This window comes from Staurois parvus, unplaced genomic scaffold (genome assembly GCF_062004578.1).
Source record: "Staurois parvus isolate SC_StPar_1 unplaced genomic scaffold, SC_StPar_1.0 ptg000091l, whole genome shotgun sequence".
Classification (NCBI taxonomy): Eukaryota; Metazoa; Chordata; class Amphibia; order Anura; family Ranidae; genus Staurois; species Staurois parvus.
The window spans coordinates 5,257,951-5,280,826 of NW_028317887.1; the positions used below are offsets into that span (position 1 = coordinate 5,257,951).

The following is a 22,876-nucleotide window of genomic DNA, read 5'->3' on the forward strand; positions in this document are numbered from 1 at the left end:
TACATACTGGAATTTTTAATTGTATTTCTTTATACTAGTAATGGTGGCAATCAGCGACTTATAGCGGGACTGCGGTGGGCATTCTGACACCGGGTGGAAACTGACTGCCACTGACATCCCAATGACACCAATAGAGTGATCGGTGCTAATAGAAACCACTGACTGTACTAATGACGGGACAGGAAGAGGTTAACATCTGGGGTGATCAAAGTGTTAACTGTGCTGTTTTACTTGGGAAACATGCTGCTGGCAGGAAAGATGTGTTTACACACAGGACTCCTCAGTTTATCGGCGATCGCCAGGTGCCAGTGGGGAATCTCCGGCCGGGATTTGGTGATTGACACGTGCAGTTCCATGGATGAAACCAGCCCACCACCCCCCCCCCCAAATTCCTTTACACCATGTTACACCAGATGCCATCATTAATTTCAGGGCATATCCTTGACAAACCCAGATGGCATCTCAGGGAGCCACAGTCCTATTTGAGAAAGGCTGTACTAGAATACTTTAAAGCTGAACTCCAGGTAGATCGTTGAATGAGAAAGCTTAAAGCAAAACTCCAGTAAAAAAATGTTTTATTTGTTTACCATGCAGTTGGGCTGGATTAGCTGCTCTTTTTTTTCTAGGGGCGAGGACCAAGCTCATACTCACATGACCTGGCGATCCTAAGGAAAACCATGCTTCCTGCAGTGCAGCAGTGGACTGCTCCTGTCTGGAGCATGCCGATGTCAGGAAAGTCCATTTACAAGACGGCTGGACCATGGGGGCGGCTGGAGCCAAAGGATCGGTCTTATGCGTGGAGGATCAGCAGGTCAGGTGAGTATATATCTTTGGTGTCTTTACAAGCATTTAACCCATGCAGTGCCAAGCATAACCCCACTGCACAGGCAAATAGAAAAAAAAATATATATATATTTCTGCTTTAGTCACCGGTCACTGCAGCAATTTAAAATCACACGATCTGTGCGCAATTTGAGGTGCAATTTCTGAAGACTTGCTACTTGAAGATTTTCAACCATTTCTTGCAATTTACAGTGCAATTTCCATTATATTCTATGTATGTGAAATCAAAACAAAAAGGGATTTAAAAAAAGTCAATGCACCAACTACTTTAGAAATCATGCTGCAGCAAATCACACGTGTTAAGACACTGACATTCACTGGATATGATTTCAGGTGCGATTTTGATTCCCAAATTTCACCAATATGACTGGGCACTTAATCAGTAAATTTTTTAACATGCAATTGGTTTACCTGAATCTGACTCTTGCAATGCCCTGTACAGCAGCACTCAAAGAATAGGAGAAACAATGGGAAAGTGAGCAGGCAAGTGAGCCACATGCAAAATGTGTTGGACTAGGAATATTCTGATAGGAGCGAGTGAAGGCGTTTTCCGTTTCTACACTATCCAGTTAGCAACAGGCTGGGGCTGGAGAGAGGAATCTATTCTTTTTACCAAGTGGTGTCAGCCACGTGTGTCAGGACAGAAATACGAATCCCTCTGGTAGGTAAAACTTCTCCCCTTATATTCATTTTTGTATTTTTTTCAGCTCTAATATAGCAAGGCGTTAATAAATACAAACCACAGTTCTCTTCATCAGATCCATCTCCGCAGTTATTAACACCATCACATCGCCAGGATTCCATGATGCACACTGTGTTCTTGCATCGTATCTGATTTGGCATACAGTTGCTTGCTGGACAATTCTGCTCATCTGAACCATCTTCACAGTCTTTGTGGTCATCACAAACTTCCCATAGATCAATACATTCATTGTTGGGGCACTGGAATTTGTTACCTGAACAAGCTAATGAAGGAAGATTATTAACACTGTAGAAAACGTACCTAAAATAATTTGTAAAAGTAGGTAAAGCAATAGTTTTTGCATGACATACAAAAGAGAGCTCCAGAGCAGCTAGGCAGAAGTCTAGTCAGTGCAAAAAAACACATGAAAACCCACCTAAAGTTTACAAAAAGCACCTGAGGGTCTCTTGGACTGAGGGGAACAAGAATCTTTGGTCTGATGAAACCAAGATTGAACCGTTTGGCCTCAATTCTACATGTTATGTCTGGACGTGTTAGAACAGTGTATGTATTTTGTGCAGCTATCAGTATTCAGTAGAGATATATTCTTCAAGCAGTAGATGGCAGCATTTGAAAGTTTGTAGCTACATCTATGATAGAACTTATCCCTGGAATTCATAAAGACTGGCTCAGACAGAACAAAAGAGTCTCAGAAGCAGTGAGAAAGTGGTGTAGAATGTGCCTTATGTACCCGTCTGGAGCAGGTACTTTTTTTGGCGCATCAGTTTTTACCTCTGAGTAAAACTGGCACTCTCACACTTGGCACAAATTCAGTTTAAATTTTCAAATTCTCAGGTCTGATGGAAACTGACGCATTAAGCTTTCTACTGTATTTGGCAGATTGCTTTTAAATGTTGCAACTTTTAACCTTCCTATTGCACTTTGGCACAATGCTTGTTTAATGGTCACATTCTCACTTTCCAATTTGTTTAGTTGATTAGAAAGCCTTTTCCAGGAATAATTTCACTACTATTTGAGTCAATATTCTTTTGAAAAAATACTAACCGTCCCCAGTGTCCCTGATCACTGCAACACCAAACATGACCCTGTACTGTTCAAATATATAATCAGTTTGTAGACCAACTTTCACAGACAAAAACTGTTTGGGTTCTTGTAGCAGAGTACATTACATCCTAAATTTATGAAGATAGTTTGTTTTAACATTTTGCAAATAAAAAAACAAGAAAAACACAAAGTTACACACATGGTAACACCTTTTCCAGGAGTCTCAGGACAGCACCGAGAGACTTCGGCACCTCCCCACCTGAGGAAAGGCTTCCACCCAGGATAAAAACAGCCTCCCCATTCCAACCTCTGTTCATGACTTAGCACTTCTGGTCACCTGGGGAGATTACAGGTGACAAAAAAAAACCCCATCTCCTTACCACATGCTAAAAAGGGTGGGTAACTGGTGCGGTCCTGAAAAAGGCATTACCGTAAGTGTAACTTTGCTTTTTCCCCTACCAGTCTTTCAGGACAGCAACGGATACGCGAGCACTCACCCCTATGGCAGGACCACCGCTTGCAGAACCTTGCGTCCAAAGGCCTGCTCCTCTGTTTGGACCAGGTCAAGTCTAATGCTTAACCAAGGTGTTGTAATTGGACCAGGTAGCAGCCCTACAAAATCTGTCTTGGGGGTTGCACCAGCCAGCTAAGTGTACGTGGCTGCCATGGCCCGAATGGAGTACGTCACAATGCCCTCCAGGACTTCCAGACTTTTGGTCAGATATGCCTGTCTAATTGCCAGTCTCAGCCACCTAGCTAAGGTGCACCTAGAAGCTTTACAACCCTTCCTTGCTCCTGAAAAGGATACTGTGACAGGAGGGACTTTTGGGGGTGGGGGGACCCGTGTCCGCTCACCATGTTCCCTTCATTATGTTTAACCCACCCTGTGCCTGTTAATGTGATGTGAATGTGCTAGTATTGTGTATTGGTGTGGGGATTGTTCATTGTTCTCTGCCATGTGGTTGTCCATTGTCCACTGCCATGTGCTGCATCCCATTGTTCTATTGTGTCTTACTGGCCAGCAAACTTATGGGATGTATGTGTTCCCGTATTGTCTACTGCCATGTGGTTATTCCTTTGTTCTATTATGTGTCTTGGTTTGGTGGGGGGCTGTTTCCTGAAGCCCTTTCCCCTCCTGATGGGAGGGCCTGCTGATGTATTTCCTGTTACTGGTGGTATTTCCCCACCCTGTATATATCTTGTGTAATGTTACAATAAAGCAGTTTACTTCCTGTCTTGAGAGTCTGGTGCGGTCTATTTCCTGCATGATCAGCAGGTGGTGTCCGGGGATTTGTGTTTGGACAGGGAAGCTGGAGTATAACGGAAATACCCAAGTGCGGTCTGGATCCGGTTCCGCTTCCGCTGGATACAAAAAAAGCAAATCCGACTTCCTTATCCCTTTAGTCCTTTCTAAATAAAAGAACACATCTAACATCCAAGAGGTTAGAACAAAATAAAAGGTAAAGTAATTTCTTGGCCTCGATGAAATCTCGAGTCTCTTGGGCAAGAAGGCCGGGTCTATCTTAAACAACCTATCTACAAAAATCTGTAGGAAGGGGGCCCTAATAGATAGGGCTTCCAACTCCTTCCTTGCTGTAGTAACTGCTACCAGGAATACTGTCTTGAGGGTCAGGATTTCGAGGGAACTTGATTCCAGAGGTTCAAACAGGGGGCCTGTCAGCACATTAAGCACAGTCAGGCTCCACTTTGGAAAGGGCCTCTTACTGGCTTTTGTCTCAAGTACTTAAAGAATCTTGCCACTAGCTCATCCCTGGCTGAGACTCCAGGAATACACCAAGAGCAGACACAAGAATTCCAGGACTGAAATTAAGCTATATGCTTCCAAGGAAGTCTTAGCATACCATCTGTTAAAGAGCTTCCAGACTAAGGTATATAGAATGGGTCTCAGATTGAATGGGTACCATTTAGGAGGGTGGATACTACCCTAGCTGAAAACTACTTGCTCCTCAGCAGCTGCTCCTCAAAAACCAGGCCGCTAGGTTCCATCTGTCTACCTGGGGACAAAGGACCAGGCCCTGAGAAAGCAGGTCCTCAGCACAGCAATATTCAAAAAGGACGGTAGACTGCCAAGGCCGCCAGGGTCAAAAACCAAGCCTGTCTGGGCTAGTGCAGGGCTATCAGGAAAGTTCGTTCAGATCTGAATTTCCTCAGAACTCCTAGCAATAAGGAGACTGAGGAAAGTTCCACTGCTGTGCCAATGCACCAACTGCTAACGCCCAGTCTCAGCAGTTTAGGGAAAAGAAAACCGGGACTTTGGTATTCTTGCCCAACACTAAAAGGTCTAGGGATCGAGACCCTCCACTCCCTTATGATGTCTTGGTAGATCTCCCAACTGAGCACCCATTCTAATTCCCTCAGCTGTCTTCTGCCAAGAGTCTGCCACTTCAATGGCCCCCCTCTTCAAGTGAACAGTGGATAGGGAAGCTACATTGATCTCAGACCAGGTGAGCAGTTCTGAATCCAGGGACCACAGAGCTTTGCTTTGAGTCCCTCCCTGTCAACATACGCCATGACAGAGGAGTTGTCTGAGAGGACCCGCACGTGTTGTCCCTGTAGCTGCCCCTGGAAGTCCACAAGGGCCCGCGATACAGCTTTGAGCTCTTTCCAGCTAGCGGATCTGCCCCTCTTCTGGTAGCCAAGAACCCCAAGCCATGGACCCCTCTAGGTGTGCTCCCCAACCTCTGGTGCTCACATCTGTTGAGACTTTCCTGGAGATAGGCAAGACCCATAACAGCCCTTGAGCCAAATTGGCTGACCACCAGTGGGTCCTCCTCACCCAGGGAGGGGGGGGTGTACCTGTACCAAGGAGTCCAAGGACTCCTGCCGGCAATCCCACATGTCCAGAATGAACAGCTGGAGGGGCCGCAAATACAAAACCTGCCCACTGTACCACTGGGATGGACAAGGTCAGCAGGCCCAACAGACCGATTCTTAGGGACATTGCCTCATTCCCTAACAGTTGCTCGATTCCCCTGTCCAACTTTAGGATTTTTTCATGGAGTAGAAAGGTTTTCTGAAGGGTGGCATCCAGCTCATAGCCCAGGTACACCATCCTTTGGGCCGGGACCAAATTCGACTTGGCTAACTATTAGCCAGCCTCAACTCTCCAGGTGATATCACCAAGGTTATGTCCCATGTCAGCTGTTCCTCTGAGTCTGCAAACAATAGGAGATCATCCAGGTAAGCCACTAGTGAGACTCCCCTTAGACTCCAGGGCCTCGGCCATGATCTTTGTGAAAATCCTGGGAAAGAAGAAAAGCCCAAAGGGCAAGGCTTAGAACTGCAGGTGAAGGTGCCCTGTACCACCAACCTGAGGAATTTCTGAAAGGCATCCGCAATTGGAACATGTAGGTAGGCATCCCTTAGGTCTATTGAGGCCAGAGAGCAGTTGGAGGAAATAAGATACCCGACCAAGAAAATTGAATCCATATGGAATCTCTTGTATTTTATGGTCTCATTCAAAGGTCTGAGGTTCAGAATGAGCCTGTAGTTCCCTGAGGGCTGACTACAAAGACATGGGAATAAAAACCCTTGCCGATCTCTGCGGAGGGGACCCTGATGACGACCTTCTGCTCTTACGACACCTGCAAAGAGCAGGGCTGAGGCCTTCTCTGCACATCTTGGGAGCTCCATTACCAAACCTCTGTGGTCTCCGAAATTCCAGGCAGTATCCCCTTCTGACTACACCCAGGATAAAGGAACTGGAGGATACTGCTTCCCACTGTGGGAGGAAGACTCCCAATCTTTCTCCCATCAGGGGGAGCACCATTGCAATTTTTGGGGCTGCTCAGGACTGATGGAAAATTACTCCTCCCTGCCCTTTTCCCCAGGGCCTTTTCTGGGAATCTGGCCTAATGGCTTGTACCCGCTTCTAGGGACAATTTCCCCCCCCCCTCACCCCTGCGCCTGGAGCTTTAAGGGGAAAGGCCTTTTTCTTGTCTGTGGTGCGATCCAGCACAGTCTCAAGACCTGGGCCAAAAAGAACATCACCTGTGAACGGGATGCCACAGTTTAACCTTGGAGACAGTGTCACCCTGCCATGTCTTAAGCCACAGGGTTTTGTAGGCAGAGTTAGGGCTGTTGACCTAGCCATCCTTAATGACTCAGCCGAGGCATCTGCAATATACCCCACTCCCTGTGGTGGGGTCTGGAAGGAGACTAATATATTGTCCTTCAGGGATCCTGCCACAATATGGGCCTGTAGCTGTGTGATCCAATATTCCATGTTCCGAGCTACCACTGTAGTGGCCATGGCAGACTTTAGGTTGGATAGTGTGGAATCCCAGGACTTTAAGAAAGGAATCCACCCTTCTGTGCATAGTGTCAGCCAAGACCCCCCATGTCCTCAAAGGCAAGATCCATTTTCCTGGCTACCTGAGAGAATGCTGCATCCAGCTTGGGACTTTATTCCACACTGGACAAATCCCCAAATGGGAACCTGCATTTGACAGATTTAGCAAAGAAAAGATCTCTTCAGATCCTGACATTCCCTCTAAGGATTCTATTAGCACCTCGTGGACCAGGAAGTCTATGCTTTTGTTCTTCCATACCCCGATATATCTGATCATGCAATGTGAGGGACTTTATCTTCCTTAATCTCCAAGGTAGAATAAATGGCTCCCAGTAAGTCATCAACCTCCTCCAGGGACAACTTGTAGCTAGAAGCGTCTCTGGACTCGCTCGAGGAACCCTCCCTTTCAGAGTGTGCTTGGGAATCAGTCCGGGGATGGGTCCTCCCCCACCTTCCTATTGGTTGCTGAAGAAGCCTCAATTTGTTCGGGGGGAGCGAGCTCAGTGAGGCAGAGAAATTATGAGAGAACTAAAGGAATCAAAAAGTAGCCATCAGTTCCCTTACTGACTTAACCAGGTCCCCCTGGGAAGGAGCTTCATCCCTGATCAGACCTTCAATACAAGACTCTCAGTACCTTTGTGCAGGAGTCTGAGGGCCACCCTGCATGAGAGACATTTTACAAACAGACCCCCTCCCACCCCCTGTTCTACTCCCTCTGACCACCAGGAGGGCTGAGGACACCCCTGAAACTAGGGGCCAATCAGGGGAACGGAAAAAAAAAAAAAAAATAAAAGATCCTGAGCCACCTACCTGAGGCTGGCGCCAGTGTCACCTGGTCCACCACCGGAAGGGATGTCCATCATCTGGCCTGGCCAGTGCTCCATTTGCCAGCACATAGGGGGCAGTGGTACCTCTCCCTAGGTCCCTCTGCAGGTAAGGGACACCACCACTCCCCCGGTCCCACCTTCCACAAAGTGGGGGGTGGGACACCAGGCGGATCACACCTGGTCCAACACCCCTCCCCCCCCCAGGCACAGTGTGATCCCCTGACTGCCCTGGAAGGACATCCGGGAGTGTCTCCCATCATGGAGGTCAGTGTGGGGAGGCTGCTCTTATTCAGGGTAGAGGGAGGAGCCGAAGTCTCAAGGTGCAGTCCTGAAAGACTGGGAGGGGAAAATTCACTTTCTGGCTACCCTCTAGATGGGTTATTTTCATCTGGGCGGCAGTGTTCATTTTCATAGAGTGGTAGTTCACAAGTCCCAGATCCAATGCTATCATGTTTGGAGGCTTCCTATTTGAGCTCCTTGGCCAGCCTCTGGAACTTTGTTTACAGAGTGCCGAAACTCTACGACATGGTTCTGGGTCCAGCACATGCCACCTGGAGGGTGTCTACACTATTGACAGTCGCTTTTTCTGTCTGAATCAGTGGTCCCCTGCACAACCCCTTTGGGGCAATCCTTCCTTCCCCCAGCTCCGTACTATTCCAGACTCAAATCTGGATGCATAAGAGCATAAAAACACTGGTGGATATTATGTCCTCTGGTCCTTTATGCAACTTTCTGGTAAATTCCATCTGCCAGCTTGGGTGCAATTCCAATACTGCCAAGTGCACCACACTGTTAGAGCCCAGTACCCTCAGATGCCCCTCCTGCAGGCCAATCCAATTGAAGAGCTGCTCACCCAGGGTGTTGATAAACCTCTTTCCACACTATATGGGGCGCTCCTTACCAATTCCCTGAAGCTTGAGCATATGAGAGATGTGGAGAGAGGATATTCCTTCCTTTGATCGGGAGAGCTGGGAGGACTATTTGGAGGGTAGTCCTAAATTGGTAATTCCTTCTAGGGATAAATTGATCCAGGTCAGGTTTCTGCATAGGGTATACTATACTCCCATGAAGCATCATAGGATGTACCCAGCATGTGACCCAATGTGTCCCAGGTGCTGTGTTCACCCAGGGTCTTATTTCTGGTCTGAAATTTTTAAGCCAATTAATCGTAGGTTATATTGGTCACTCCCTACTTCCTCAGAGTTGGCTCTTCTGGGGATTCAGGACCATCAGCACTCCCATGCCAAATTGTTCATCCCCTTTTCCATGCTAAAAAAAAAAAATCCTCCAAAAGTGGACCTCCGACTCCTACGGTGTCTTCTTGGGAAGCCATGGTGGATGCAATCCTACCCATGTATAAAATCACATCAATTGAGGCTACTCCTGGAAGTTTGATCAAATGTGGTCCCTTTGGACCTTGAGTTAGGGATCTCATTTTTATTTGCCTCAGTTTTCTTTCCTCCCCTCCTTCCCATTTTCCCTTTATTTTGATACCTGTTGTATTTCTGACTGCTTCCTTGCTCAGTCACTCCCTTTTGGAAGACCAATAGTTCACCAGGTTTTATCTTACACTGTCCGTACCCGAGCCAGAACTTTCAGTCCTTTTTGTAAATGTACATGACATATGTGCCAATGCATTGCATGGTTTGGTTTATAAGTTAGTTTTCATTTTGTCAGATATGTATGGCACTGTATATTGTATACGAGATTTGCTTTATTGAAAACAAGGACCGCACACAAAATAAGCAAAGTTCCTGTTTACAGAGAAGCAGCAAACACATGTGGACTGTGCACTGTGTTCTCTAGGGCTACATACAGAAACTGGAGTAAACTAAACATTGCTCATCACCTGCCCAATACCATCTCAACAGTGAAGCAGGGTGGTGGCATTTTTTCAGCAACAGGGACTAGGAGACTGGTCAGGGTTGAGGAAACGCTACATTGAGCAAGGTACAGAGATCCTCAATAAAAACCCATTCCATAGCACTCAGGACCTCAAACTGGACATTTAATAAAACCAACCAAGTTTTAAGAGCAGTATTAAGCAATTTTGATGTATGGCATTCTATACATTGTTTATTAGCAGATAGCTTAGACCACTGAAGGAGTTGCAGTTTAAAGAGCTTCAACCAACCTTGAGTAGTCCCCTAAAAATACTTACCACAACCCACTTCATCAGACCCATCTAGGCAGTCAGGGACTCCATCACATTTCCAGCTTTTAGAAATACACTTTCCACTGTCACATTGCCATGCGTTCTTATCACCACGACATGCTACATCTATTAATGAAAAAACATACAGATTAAGGGTCATTTGGAATTGAAGAAATTTTACATTGTAGTGCTCACTCCCATAGGAGCTGCTGTAAGTTTGCCCAGGTTCTACCCTAGTGGATTGCCCCACAGCCAGACACGATCGCAGCCACTCATTAAGCAGTCTAGGGGTGTTTATTTTTGGAGACCTTTGATAAAGTTGAGAGAATTGAGTGGGATATGCCAAAAACAAAAACTATGTTCAAGTTGGGGACAATGATCTTTTTACAGACAGGTCCATAAATATTGGGACATCGACACAATTATAAAATTTTTGGCTCTATACACCACCACTATGGATTTGAAATGAAATGAACAAGATGTGTTTTTACTGCAGACTGTCAGCTTTGAGGGTATTTACATCCAAATCAGGTGAACGGTGTAGGAATTACAACAGTTTGCATATGTGCCTCCCACTTGTTAAGGGACCAAAAGTAATGGAACAGAATAATAATCATAAATCAAAGTTTCACTTTTTAATACTTGGTTGCAAATCCTTTGCAGTCCCTTTACAGCCTGAAGTCTGGAACGCATAGACATCACCAGATGCTGGGTTTCATCCCTGGTGATGCCCTGCCAGGCCTCTACTGCAACGGTCTTCAGTTCTTGCTTGTTCTTGGGGCATTTTCCCTTCAGTTTTGTCTTCAGCAAGTGAAATGCATGCTCAATCGGATTCAGGTCAGGTGATTGACTTAGCCATTTCATAACATTCCACTCCCACATTCCACAGTCTGCAGTTAAAGCACATTTTGTGCTTTGTTTCATTTCAAATCCATTGTGGTGTATAGAGCCAAAAATGTTAGAATTGTGTCGATGTCCCAATATTTATGGACCTGACTGTATATGGCAGAAGTCCTTGCATATAGCAAACTGTGGACTTTGCTTTATAAGAGAAGCAGTAAAAGCACACAAGCTTCTTCCTTTAGAGCAGGGGGTCCTCAAACTATGGCCCACTGGCCACATATGGCCTGCCAAAGACATACCTGGCCTGCTGTGAGCCTGGAAGCCCCTAGTTTCAACCACTGCAGCCAGAAAAGCAACAGGAGAGGAGGAAGAGAGTACACCAGGCACAGTGCATGGTGGTGTCCAGTGCATTTTAAATATCGTATTGTTTTTTACGGGGTTTTTTCCACTACAAATAAGATGTGCGGTGTGCATAGGAGGTTGTTGATTTTTTTTCCAAACTATAGTCCAGCTCCCCAACAGTGTAAAGGTCAGTGAAATGGCCCCCTGTTTAAAGAGTCTGAGGACCTCTGGTTTAGAGCAAGAGCAGAGTCCCTGCACAAAGAACTAGATAGATTGAGCTCTTCAGAACACCAGCCGATGTTCCCTTTAGTAAAGACACCACTAACTCTAGCACAAGAGGAGTGGCAGCATACAAAAAAAGGCTTTAAGTTCTATCATAGCAGTCTAACCACAAAATGTCCAGGGATGGTTGGTTGCCTCCTAACTTCCAAGCGACACCTTTCTACCGTGATACCAGACTAGATCTTCAGCACACAGCCCCTCAGTCAGCTCTGTAGCTTCAGCATCCAGGCCCTAAGGTTACCCACCTGAGACATCAAGAACAGAAAGTATATGGTAATGTTGTCCTGGAAAACAGCAGCCCTCCAGACTACACTGATCTTCCGCAGGAAAAACACGGATGCCCAGTGTCTCAGAGCATTTATGCAGTTACCCAGAATTCTTCAGGGCCCTGCTCCGTGGGATTGGCCAGGGTTGCGTAAATACTCATACTGCCATCTGCATAGCTCCCAACCTATGTTCCAGAAAATTCTACTGTCTGGAAAGCAGAGAGCCATCGGACCAGCAGCAGCTAAGAAGCATGAACTGACCCAATTAACCAACTCCACTGGATACAGTGAGCACAGCTAAATTTACCTGACAGAATTGCAGCCATACTAGTTACAGTGATGCAAGCTAAATTTACATAAAAAACACAGCTCCACTGAACACCGAGAGACTGCACTAAATCTAAGGCTGGCCATACATTATACAATTTACTTATTCAGTTTCCTGTTAGATTTACCTTCAACTACGTAATGCAAAGGCCTGCCTGACTGCATACAAATTAAAAGTAGTTTGGTTTGCGCTCATTATATGGTTTTGGTAATTCTAAAGGAAAATTGTACAAGAAAATGGTTTAATATATGGCCATCCTTATCCTAGCACCTTAGGAGGGCGTTATATGCAAAATAAAAGCTTACCACACTGTTCATCAGTGTCATCAGGGCAGTCGATTTCGCCATTGCATAGCCAAGAAATAGGAATGCATTTATCCTTGCATACAGACTGTGTCACACCGCAGAAGGAGGAATCTGAAAGGAGAAGTTACACCCATTTTATTTAATATCATCACTCAGGGCTGCTGTTAGAAACCATGGGGCCCAATACAGCCAATCTGACAGCCCCCCCCCCCTCCAAAAAAACAAAAAACAAAACAAAAATGTAGTTTACTAGGCTTCACTTATGAATGAACACAGTGAGTGATCAGTACAAATCACTCATTGTGTTCATCCAGAAAGGGAAGGAATGATATTTACCAGATCGATCCTTCCCCCACTCTCCATCCTGAAGGATTGTGTACTTGCAGCTTCCGGTGAAAAGAGGGAAGCCAGTAGCACTGCAGAGATGGGGGCAACAGGGGAAACGTATGGTGCACAGGGAGGGTGAAGGGGGTAATTACTGAACTGATACCCTGTATGGCTCTCTCTACAGCAGCTGAAAGCCAGCAGGAGGGAGAGAAGCAGCTTTCAGCTGCTGCAAAAGGAGCCATACAGGGGATCGGTTCCAGTAGTTGCCCCCCCCCCCCTTGCTGTGCCAATCACCTTTCCTGCCCACATCAGATTCCCCCAGCCTAACCCCCCCGCTGGCCTGGGCCCCCGTAAAAGAGGACTGGTGGTACCCCCATGGCCCTGGCATTACTAAACAGAGTTATTGGACTTTCTCCAGCTAACAGCCCATATGGAGGTACAGGCAAGAACATTGCAGGACATGTCTGCAGAAGCCTTACATTGCACCTGTGATCCACTAATTGTGGGTGAAATGCCTTGTAGGCTCTTGTAGTAAAATATAAATGCACATTTTTTTTGAAAGGTGAACTTGGCCTTTAAGCTGATATATTTAATAGAACATGATCTTATTCATATTGTCCTCACTTGTATTTTGCAAAACATTCAAGTGCATGTATTCCACTACTTCTAGGATTCAATGAACTCTATAAGCAGTGTGTGGAAGAACTGGCTGAGAGCTGCCAATGTGCAAACAGCCAATTAGAAGACCATTTAAAGACTAAGATCACCTGTGGTAGCATATTACTTGTTACACCCATATTTAGGGTATAACAGATAACATGCGCCTATGCAGCCACCTCCTGCAGTCAGTGCACCAAGCTTTGTGACAGTAGGCAGGATTCTTCTCCACGCACCTGCGGTCACAGTATGAAAACAGCATGCCAGTGCAGGGCTCTGTCCACATGGCTGCATCATTCAGTTTCCCATGAATGAAGTACATTACAAGTACTGTGCCATTGTGGCTGAAAGCTTATATCTTTCAATGAACTGCCATTGCACTGGTGTGCGCTCTCAGTTCATTGATTCCTCCTATTCAGTAACTGCCTGCCCATATGGGAGGAACGGTCAGACAGCTTGCCTAGTCTGCAGGATCCTGGCATTTCACCACGATCTGATGGCGGGGAAAAAAAAAAAAAAGAAAAGCAAAACAAATAAATAGCAAAAAGATGTATTTTTTTTTCACACAAATGGTGAACGTATCCTTTAACAAGCCTTTTTACACCATGGAACCAGTTCAGATTAGTAAAAACCCTCCACTTCTGTAGACAGTTATGCTATAGTGTCATCAGAAAATATTGTTTGGTATACTTTTTTTGTGCTTTAATGTTTTGGCCAAGGGTTATCAACATTTTAACTTGCATTGTGCCATAATACAGTACAACAAACCATAAATTACAAAGCACTTTAAAAATGCCAGAATGTTAACCAATTTGTAGAACACTAACTATATGGGGCATAAGGGTCTTTGCTGATTTCCAGAAACACTATAATAAAAAGGTGAATCCTTGAATTATAGAGGAATTCATGCATTCTTGGCCAAAGTAAGATTTTTGTGCAGCCACACACTGGTTGTATAGCAATGATTTTGAGAAGCATCTGTATACAGGAACCTAGCAATCAACTGGACTGTAAATAAACCACTACCAGCACCACCCCCCCAAAAAAATAAATATAGATATATACACATACATACATAGATACTCTGTTAAGAGTATGTAACAACTTTCCATACAGTAAGAATACAAAAGTTTAAATATGCCAAATAACTTACAAAGCCACAATAAAATAAAAAATTACATCCTTGCTCACCTGCTACCAAAGTTCTCAGGAGAGCAGAGAACAGTAAAGCCAACAACAACCTCCCACCTATCCACCTCATTGTTCCACATACAGACACTGCTGCTGGCAGATGGGTAGGGCATTGATGGAAAGGGTGCTGAAACCTGCACTTGCTCTCATTACCCATATTTATCTAATTAGTTGTTGCTGGACATTCACAATTACATCATGTTTTTCACCACCTGGAGAATGTTACAACCCAATTAAAGATTATTCTCTGCATGCTGCAACAAATGCAGGAACATTTTGGCCTGGTTCACACCAATGCATTTTCAACGCTTTTTTTCAGAAACATACTACAGTCCATTTAATGGATAAGTTCACTATTTGGACAAAAATAATAAATGCACATTTTTTTGCAGGTAAAAAAATGTGCATTTATTATTTTTGTCCAAATGTGCCTGTAAAACATTGCACCAGCGATCAGTAGATCGCTGATGCCATGCAGGTCTCCTGCATACCTGTCAGAATATCTGCTTGTCATACAGGATGTGCGAGCAAGCAGATACAATGACAGGAAGCTTCAATGAACTACCATGGTATTCACCTTTTGGACAAGAATTTAAAATGCACATTTTTTTGCAGGTAAAAAAAGTAGAATTTATTATTTTTGTCTACAGGAGCCTGGAAAGCATTGCGCCAGTAATCAGTAGATGGCTGATGCTATGCAGGACTCCTGCAGACCTGTCAGAATATCTGCTTGCTGTACGGGATGTACGGTCAAGCAGATATACTGACAGGAAGCTTCAATGAACTACCACAGCGCTCCACAACACCGTGGTAGTTCATTGAAAACTACAAGCCGACAGCCACTAAGGTTGTCGGGACTTGTAGGCACTCATTCACAGAACACTGTGAATGAGTGACGCGGCCGTGTGGGCAGAGCCCCGCACACTGCGAATGATTGACGCGACTGTGTGGGCGTAGCCCCGTATGGCTGCGCTGTTTTCAAATTTGACAGATAGTACAGGGAAACCTCTCCCTGTGTTATCTGTCAGAGGGGGGCACAGGCCCAAAGATGAACTTATCCTTTAAGATGGTTTCCTATAGAACATGTTCACATCTATGCTTTTTTTTGGAAAGGGTCAGGGACTTTTTTAAAAGCAAAGAGCCACGTTTTCTGTACAATAGAGTTCAATAGAGAAAGCTCCTGAAAAGCGTGTAGTGCATTTTGCTGTATTTTTACAGCATTTTTCCATTTTGCATTTTTTTTCCGCCCAGCAACCAAAAAAAATTCCAATTTAAAAAAAAAAACCTGAAAAAACCCACAAAACGTGGTAAAAATGTGACAAAAATGCATGTGTAAAAACACAAAGCACAATGAAAAAAGCATTATAAAACAGAAAGTGTTTCTTGCACCTATCTCAGCAACTTTTTGTTTCCTTTAATGCCACACAATGCTTATTTTCTAAGCTTACAAAATGCTGAATGTGACCAAGAGGTCTGAATATGTAAATAGAGTACACCTCTTACCCTAGGTTCACACCTAAGCGTTTTCTGCAACGTTCTGCAGAAACGTAGTACTGTCCATTTAGCATGATTTCCTATGGGACAGGTTCACATCTCCGCATTTTCACCCGGTGCGTTTTTCAGAAAGGGTCGGGGACTTTTTTGAATGTAAAAAAGTTGCGTTTTTGGTTCTATAGACTTCAGTGGAAATGCCGCGGAAAAGCATGTATTGCGTTTTTGCTGCATTTTAGCTGCATTTTTGCTGCGTTTTAAATCTGCCCAGCAACAAGAAAAACTGAAAATAATAACGCATTAAAAACGTGGCACAAATGCAAAACGCAGTGCAGAAAAGGCTCAATCGCAACCTGCACAGCCTTACACTGTATTTGTATCACTATATTCTGTGACCACTTTCCAGCAAAAAAATAAATGACAGCTCCAAAGTCTTATGCACATGAGCACTGAAAGCAGTGTGACGATTGCTGTCCTGAAAAGCCTAGGTAAGTATAGACTGTTCCCTACTCTACACATGCATTGTATTAGGGACCATTCACACTTTATCATTCTAGTGCATTGCATTAATGCACACACATTAGGATGTGTTGTGTTACATATTGACATGCATTGTGTACGGGCAGGCCATTCATTTTGAAAGAGCTGCCAGCAGGCGAGAAAAGACAAACAATGTGCATTTTTGCCACACCACGATACAACAAACTGAAAACTGCATCTGCAACATTTTGGTAACGCATTACTGGTGCATTGCGGTAATGCATACATTTTACCGCACACATCTGCAACACACTCATGTGGGCCCCGATGTTATGTTTCTATGTAGTCCTCCCACCTCTCTATGTACATCTGCTAACACCTTACCATATACCAGATGGGAGAATGTTAAATGAGGAGTAATTGGTGCTGTGCTAATACTAAATACGTATAAATGTCAAAAAGAAATATTCCTCACAATATATCTTACATAAACATATATAAACCAAAACACAAAAAATAAATTATTGAATAGAATACACATGAAACATCCAAAATGGTGGATAACAGTGAAAAACACCCAAAATATACAAAAGGTGTAACCTAGGTTCACCACTTATAATAGATAGGTGATTATGTTAATATACATCACATTAAGGTAGCTCATTCAATTAATATTTTTCCTGATGCAACACATTAAAGTGATTGACATCACAGCATATAGTGTTAGTATTTCTTAGCTTTTTGTCACTAGTAGGGGGATTTACTTTCTTTTATTTTTTTTTTCATTAAAGGATATGTTCACTTTTTGGACAAAAATAATAAATGCACATTTTTTTCAGGTAAAAAAAGGGGAATTTATTATTTTTGTCTACAGGAGCCTGGAAAGCATTGTGCCAGCGATCAGTAGATCGCTGATGCCATACAGGTCTGCTGCAGACCTGTCAGAATATTTGCTTGCTGTACGGGATGTACGGTCAAGCAGGTATTCTGTCGGGAGGCTTCTGCGCCATTTTAGTTAATTGAAGACTGCAAACTGACAGCTGCTAAGGCTGCTGGGACTTGTAGGCACTCATTCACAGAACTCTGTGAATGACTGAAGCGGTTGTGTGGGTGGAGTCCAGAAGAGCCGCACAGTTTTCAAATCTGATAGATAGTACAGGGAAACTTCTCCCTGTGCTATCTGTCATGGGGGGCCCCTAAAAATGGGTGGAGCATGTAACATGTTCCCAAAGGTGAACTTATCCTTTAAGCCAAAAGAGAAAAGGGAGTCCCCTCTAAAATTAATACCAGGTCTGTATACATTTTGAGGGGGACCCGCCCCCCCATAAAAAGAAGGAAACAATTGTGTGGGTCCTCCCCAAAATCCATATTAAATCCTAATCTAAGCACACAGCCTGGCAAGCCAGGAAAGCAGGAGAACCTTACCAGACAATGTGCCCTCAAGCTAGGGTTGCCACCTCATCCCTTTAAAACTGAACACATATTAATTACACAGGTTCTGTGGCGGATTAAGGTGGTCATTAAACTCATTGAGTGCCTTATGTGCAATAAATTAGCCTCTAAACCTGTGTATTTAATGTGTTCAGTTTTAAAGGGATGAGGTGGCAACCCTACCTCAAGCAGACCACAAAAGCCTCTTTTCCACAACTCCGCGTGGTGTATTGTGGGGGTCTGCTGATGGGGCTCATCAAATCTTGAAGCTGCCTTTAAAAATAGGAGGACCACTAGACCCTGGCTCTTCCCTGCGTGAATGAATTAGGGATACATAATAACTCACAGACATACTCTGAAAAGTCATTTTATAAAAAAAAATAGAAAAAAATTGTGCCATGGTATAAATTTATTGTCAGTCACAATCTCCAGCAATGCAAATTGCTCTCAGTTCTGATGTCTGATACTTGGCAATATGCAGGTCAATGACATCATTTCTAGAGTCTGCCCCTTTGTTGACATTTGTTTGTAATCACTGGACCTGACATGCCTGATGAAGGGGTCCTGTGAGACTCCGAAACTTTGCCTTGCTGTAACTATGTGATCGTTCATTAAAATTTCTGGACCCATATTGGTGATCCTCAGTGTGCTGGTGACATTCTCCCTTGCTGATTCTATTCGGTTCCAGCCAACTGCAGCATCCACTTATACACACAGCCATTTTTAATGCAGGAATGTGTGCGTTTGGATTGTACACTTGCGTATTTGGGAAGGTTCCAGTGCCACTCTGGTGCAATGCAGTGCGATTTTGTCGGCCATAGACTTAAACGGAAAGTCATCAGAAATGCATGTATATGCATTTTTAGTGAGGTTTTGTTGCATTTTTCCCCAACTTTAGTAGTAGTAGATATAAAAGCGTGTCCATAAACAGACAACAGTAAAATCGCAAACACACCACCTGAACTGCATAACTGCACCTCAAATCTCATTCAACACTCATCACACTATATATAAAATTCTCATTGATTTAGACACAAATTCAAAGCCAATGTATATAGTTAATTGGGAAAGAGATTCGGGAGTGGTAATTGATGAGGAAAAACAGAGGAAAATATTTAGATTAATTCACGAAAATATATCTATGAGAGAGGTGGAAATGAACTATAAGTGTTTGACAAGGTGGCATATTACACCGGAAGCGCAAAATAAGATGTGTGGTGAGAAGTCACGGTGGTGTTGGAGAGGCTGTGGAGAGAGTGGCACGGTGTATCATGTATGGTGGGGGTGTCCAAAAATTCAAGTGTTTTGGAAGGAGAATTTAATTAAGAGGATAACTGAAATTGAGGTTGGTTTGGATCCAGAGACTTGTCTCTTTCATTGTACAGAGTATTCAGTGAACAAATATAAGGAGACGGGTATTTGGTATTATCTAAATGCAGCAAAAGGGTTAATACCCAAGTTCTGGTGGAAAATAGAGGTGCCGAGGGAGAAGGACTGGATGGAGAGAGTTGAACAAATCAGTAGGATGGAAAAAATTATTCATATGCAAGAAGATAGGATGGGACCATATTACCTGAGATGGGGAAAATGGGAGGAGTTTAAGTTAAAGTTGAATAGAAGTGGGTAAAGTGTATAGCAAGTATATCTCCCTTACTTCTAACTAGAAGAGGTGAAAGTATGGTAGAGTTGGTGATGGGGGGGGGGAGGGGTGAGGGGAGGGAGTGGGAAAAGGAGAATAGAATTGAATAAAAGTTATGGGTTGGTTTTAAGAGATTATAAATGTGATATGTATTTATCTGAAAAATTTAATAAATATTTAAATAAATAAAAAAAAACACTCATCACACTAGTGTAAACTAGACCTAACAAAAGTGACAGAGAGAGGAAATGTCAATTACAGGCTATTGAACCACTTGAGCTCTGGAAGATTTTACTCCCTTCATGACCAGTCCATTTTTTGCTATTCGGCGCCGTGCTACTTTAACTGGCAACTGTGCGGTCATGCAATTGTATGCAAATGAAACACAAATAGAGCTTTCTTTTGGTGGTTTTGGATCAAAACTGTTTTTTTATTCTTTATTATGTAAACGAAAAAAATACCAAAAATTGTGGGAAAACCGACAATATTTTCTACTTTCCGTTATAAAAGCAACAAAAATATCCAACAAAAAAAATAAAGAAATAAATGTTTTTTCAAAATTTAGGCCAAAATGTATTCTGCTACATATCGTTGGTAAAAATAAAAAACCCAAGTGCATATTAACCACTTACCCTTCTGAGGATTTACCCCCCTTCCTGACCAGGCCATTTTTGCATTACAGCACTGCGCTACTTTAACTGACAATTGCGCGGTCATGCAATGCTGCACCCATATGAAATTTATGTCCTTTTTTCCCACGAGTTTCCTTTTGTTGGTATTTGATCACCTGTGTGTTTTTTATTTATTGCGCTATAAAAAAAAAAACCTGAAAATTTTGAGAAAAAAGTATTTTTGACTTTTTGCTATTAACCTCCCTGGCGGTATGATTATTTCAGATTTTTGGTGCTGAAAGCGGTACCATTATTTTGCATGGAAATATGTGGTTTTTTTATCGTAGGCCTGTCATTTTTAGGAATAACTCACTGAAATCTGTCCGAACAAGAGTCTAGTAAATATCCCGGGTAGGAAAAAACTTGAAACACGAAATCATAAATTATAATTTAATAAATAATCATAAAAAATAATAATATAATAATAATAAATTTAATTCAATAATATAATCAAACCAAAAGCACTGAAATTTGAAATATAGCGCCAAGTTCGCATATCACTGAGCAAAGTTGCAGAATCGTTTTCAGTGTCTGATGACGAATTTCCCCACAAATCATTATCACTCAATTCTGCAAGTGGTTCTGATTTACTATCGCTGTTCTCTAGCTGGTCTAAAACCGATTTTGACCTAAAGGGACGCTTTTTGGATGCCATGGACTTTTCCCAGTTTCCAGGCAGAAAGAACAGTCAAAATGCAGGCAGGGCACAGGACAAAGCAGTAGGGACAAAATGTATGTGAAATGCTTTGATACACTAATGTTTTGCTATGTAATAATCGTTTAAAAAAAAATGACATTTTTTAAAACTTTCATATTTGCCGCCGGTTCCGGCGCCCATACGTCCCATATGTCACAGGGACAGGAACACGGAAGCCGGATGCCGGCATCGGCCGGAGGAGATGGCCGGGGACGCTGCAGGGGACACATCGCGGGAGCGCAATACAAGGTAAGTGCTGCAGGGAATCCCTGAGCAACGCCGCATGGTAAGCCCGAGTGTAGCTCGGGGTTACCGCTTTTGGTACTGAAACATTACCCCGAGCTACACTCGGGAATACCGCCAGGGAGGTTACCAAAAATAAAAAGACCTTTGAACCTGACCTTGACCCAAGCACTAACCCTGGCACTGACCTAGCTCTAACCTTGAGCTAGGTTTATTTATTTATTGTATTATTATTTATTTTTTAACACACATTTTTTTCTCTCTGAAAGGACAAAGATATACAATGTATCTCTCGCCTCCATTCCGAGAGAGAAAACAAAGGGGGCGGGCTTCACATTGACTGATCATTGTGGCTCACAGAGGCTATCACAGCGATCATGTGACCCGGAATCGAGCGTTCCGGTCCCGATCATTAGAACGGGACTCAGGGCTCTCAGTGACACCCCGCGCTCCCAGCACAAAGACAGGTAGGCACACAGAGCCGTTTTTAACATGAGGCAAAAGGGCAGCTGCCCAGGGCCCAGTCATTGTTGTGGGGCCCAAAGCAGCTACCCCCGAGCTTGTGCTGCCTGCCAGGGTTTATTTTTTTAGCCATAATTCTGTCACCTCTGACACAGCTCACTTCTGTCACTTGTAAATACAGAAGCACTGCTCCTCTCCTGGTGAACGCTCACAGCCCTCCCTACTCTACACATCGATCTCTATAGGAGAGCAGAGGAGGGAGGGGGCGGGGACTCCACACAGGCAAAAGCTCCTCCTCAACGGCAGCCTGCATGGACACACTGTAAGTATTCCTCTGCAGCCCCACTGAGAAGATTGTGTGTGTATGTGAGTGTGTCTGTGTGCTTGTATGTGTGTATGAGTGTGTGTGTCTGAGTGTATGTGCGTCTGAGTGTGTGTGTATATGTGTGTATCTGAGTGTGTGTGTGTTTATGTGTGTTTCTGAGTGTGTGTATGTGTGTGTATCTGTGTATGTCTTGTTTGTGTGTCTGTGTTTTTCTTTTTGTGTGTGTGTGTCTGTATGTCTGTGTGTATTTTTCTTTGTGTGTGTGTCTGTATGTGTTTGTGTGTGTGTATGTGTATGTCTGTGCGTGTGTCTGTCTGTTTGTGTGTATGTGTGTGTTTGTATGTGTGTGTTTTCAGTGGATGAGCTCTGAAATGAACTCTGTTACGAAGAGAGCTTTGTACTTGTGGGGAGGGGGAGAGAACTTGGATGTACACAGCACACCCCTAAACTCTGCACTCCATACACAGTGTAACCCAAACTCCGTACACAGTGCACCCCTCAACCCTGCACTTCATACATAGTGCATCCCTCAACCCTTCACTCTGTACACAGCGCACCCCTCAACCCTGCACTCCGTACACAGCGCACCCCTCAACCCTGCACTACGTACACAGCGCACCCCTCAGACCTGCACTCCATACACAGTGTAACCCAAACTCCGTACACAGTGCACCCTTCAACCCTGCACTTCATACATAGTGCATCCCTCAACCCTTCACTCTGTACACAGCGCACCCCTCAACCCTGCACTCCGTACACAGCGCACCCCTCAACCCTGCACTACGTACACAGCGCACCCCTCAGACCTGCACTTCATACACAGTGTAAGCCGAACTCCGTACGCAGTGAACCCCTCAACCCTGCACTTCGTACATAGAGCACCCCTTAACCCTGCACTCCATACACAGCACACCCCTCAACCCCACACTCCATACATAGAACACCCCTCAACCCTGCACTCCATACACAGCGCACACCTCAACTCTGCACTTCGTACATAGCGCACCCCTCA

General features: G+C 44.0%; 1 protein-coding gene across 1 annotated transcript in view; it reads right to left on the bottom strand.

The window, feature by feature from the left end:
* LOC149468191 (low-density lipoprotein receptor-related protein 2-like) overlaps positions 1–14,495 on the bottom strand; it is a 106,244-nt gene extending 91,749 nt beyond the window's left edge. Inside the window, exons 1-4 of the mRNA XM_089670599.1 lie at positions 14,426–14,495; positions 12,251–12,361; positions 9,891–10,010; positions 1,584–1,808 (exon numbers count right to left, since the gene is read on the bottom strand). Coding sequence (XP_089526725.1) covers positions 1,584–1,808; positions 9,891–10,010; positions 12,251–12,361; positions 14,426–14,495 — 526 coding nt within the window. The remainder of the gene's footprint in view (positions 1–1,583; positions 1,809–9,890; positions 10,011–12,250; positions 12,362–14,425) is intronic.
* Between the last annotated feature and the right edge of the window lie 8,381 nt (positions 14,496–22,876).